This window comes from Austrofundulus limnaeus, unplaced genomic scaffold, assembly GCF_001266775.1.
Source record: "Austrofundulus limnaeus strain Quisiro unplaced genomic scaffold, Austrofundulus_limnaeus-1.0 Scaffold512, whole genome shotgun sequence".
Classification (NCBI taxonomy): Eukaryota; Metazoa; Chordata; class Actinopteri; order Cyprinodontiformes; family Rivulidae; genus Austrofundulus; species Austrofundulus limnaeus.
Window position 1 is genome coordinate 103,594 of NW_013952914.1, and position 1,660 is coordinate 105,253.

At 48.2% G+C, this 1,660-nt stretch overlaps 1 protein-coding gene across 1 annotated transcript in view; it reads left to right on the top strand.

Annotated features, from left to right (window-relative positions):
• The window catches only part of LOC106530360 (rab9 effector protein with kelch motifs), a gene marked incomplete at its 3' end in the record, with an annotated part of 9,781 nt that extends 8,121 nt beyond the window's left edge, over positions 1-1,660 (top strand). The window contains 6 exon segments of the mRNA XM_014025956.1: positions 17-56; positions 151-229; positions 479-567; positions 642-788; positions 853-1,005; positions 1,591-1,660. Of these exon segments, the coding sequence (XP_013881410.1) occupies positions 17-56; positions 151-229; positions 479-567; positions 642-788; positions 853-1,005; positions 1,591-1,660 (578 nt within the window).

Genomic DNA, 1,660 nt, shown 5'->3' on the forward strand with positions numbered 1-1,660 from the left:
GTTTTTCTCTCTTCAGGACCGCCCTGTTTACTTCAGTGACTTCCACATGCTAACAGGTGAAACAGAGAGCACGTTCGGCTGTTTTCAGACAGTTTTAGCTGTTTTTTAGCCTGTTAGCTGTTAGCTGTTAGCATGTTGTTCTGCTGATAGTTGCAGCCGATGACCTGAGCTGGGAGCAGATCCCTCAGACCGGAGAAGTTCCTCCTGCCAGGGCTGGACACACTCTGTGGTAAACAACCCAACACACTCAGAGGGTCAGGACTGTGCAGAAGTCTTGATCCAGTCTTCCAGGTCCAGACCTTCCTGTAGTCCTGTTAAAGGGCTCTGGTCTGGATCTAGAGCTCTCCAGAGGTTTTGAAGCTCATTCTCTGCACTTCGTCCTTGTTTCTGTTTTTAACTCTGACCTTTGACCTCAGTCAGGTCTTCCTGTAGACAGAGACCCCAGAGGTTTTGGTTCTGACCTGGTTTCCCCCCTCAGTGTCGTCAAAGGCAGGTTGTACCTGTTTGGAGGATCTTCCAGTCCAGACGCCTCTGAGTGTCTCCCAGGAGTCTTCAGCTTCGATGTTGGTGAGTTTCAGGACCAGGAGAACCGGTCCTCGGTCCCGGTACCAGGTCTGTGACGTGTCCCATGTCTCTAACAGTGTCCCTGACCTGGGAGTCCTTACAGACCAGCGGCGTGGCCCTCCGGACCCTCAGACCCAGCTCCGCCGCCGTTGGAGACAACATCTACGTATACGGAGGAGAAGTGAACGGGACAYCCACTGACGACCTCATGGTCTTCAACACCGGTCAGGACCACATGATCCAGATCCCAGACTGGGGTCTGGGTTCTGACTCTCTGCTCTGTTTCAGTGTCCCTGAACTGGACTCCGGTTAAAACCAGCGGACCCACTCCCCCGGCCCTGCAGGGTCAGAGTTTCGCTCTGGCCGGGAACCAGATCTTCATGTTTGGAGGTTTTGGAGCCGGAGGAGAGTTCTGTACGGACCTTTATGTTCTTCAGACAGGTAAACCTGGACTCATCTGGACCCCAAAGTCCGGGTTCGGTTTCTTCAATTCATCATTTATCATCAAAACAAAAAAACAAGAAGAAGAAGTTCTGAAACTTTGACAAAGTTCTGCTTTTTATTCTGAGTTTAAACCTCAAACAGATTCAGGTCCAGAACCTGTCCAGGTCCAGAACCTGTCCAGGTCCAGAACCTGTCCAGGTCCAGAACCTGCCCTGTCTATGGCATCTTAATGATAAAACTCAAATGTCCTGCAAAAATCTGGTTCCTGAAGGCAGCAGGTTGAACCACAACAGAACCCTGATCCAGAACCTTATCAGTGACATGTCTGATCAGAACTCTGGACTCTGGGTTCTGGTCCCTGTGGTTTTTGATGGCTGAAAGTTCTTGTGGTTCTGTCTGAGGACCGGACCTCACTGTGGTCCACTATCAAAACAAAAACATTTCACAAAAACGAAAACAAAGAGAACTGAAGACAAATAATTTGACAGAACAAAAGTTTAAATCGACTCTGAATCAGATTTGACTCTAAATAAAAACAATAAAAATAAAATAAAAATAATAAACATTTATTTTGGTTTTCAGAGAATCTCTTGTGGCAGAAATCTGAGCTGAGAGGAGAAACTCCTTCAGGCTGCAGAGAACAAACTCTGAC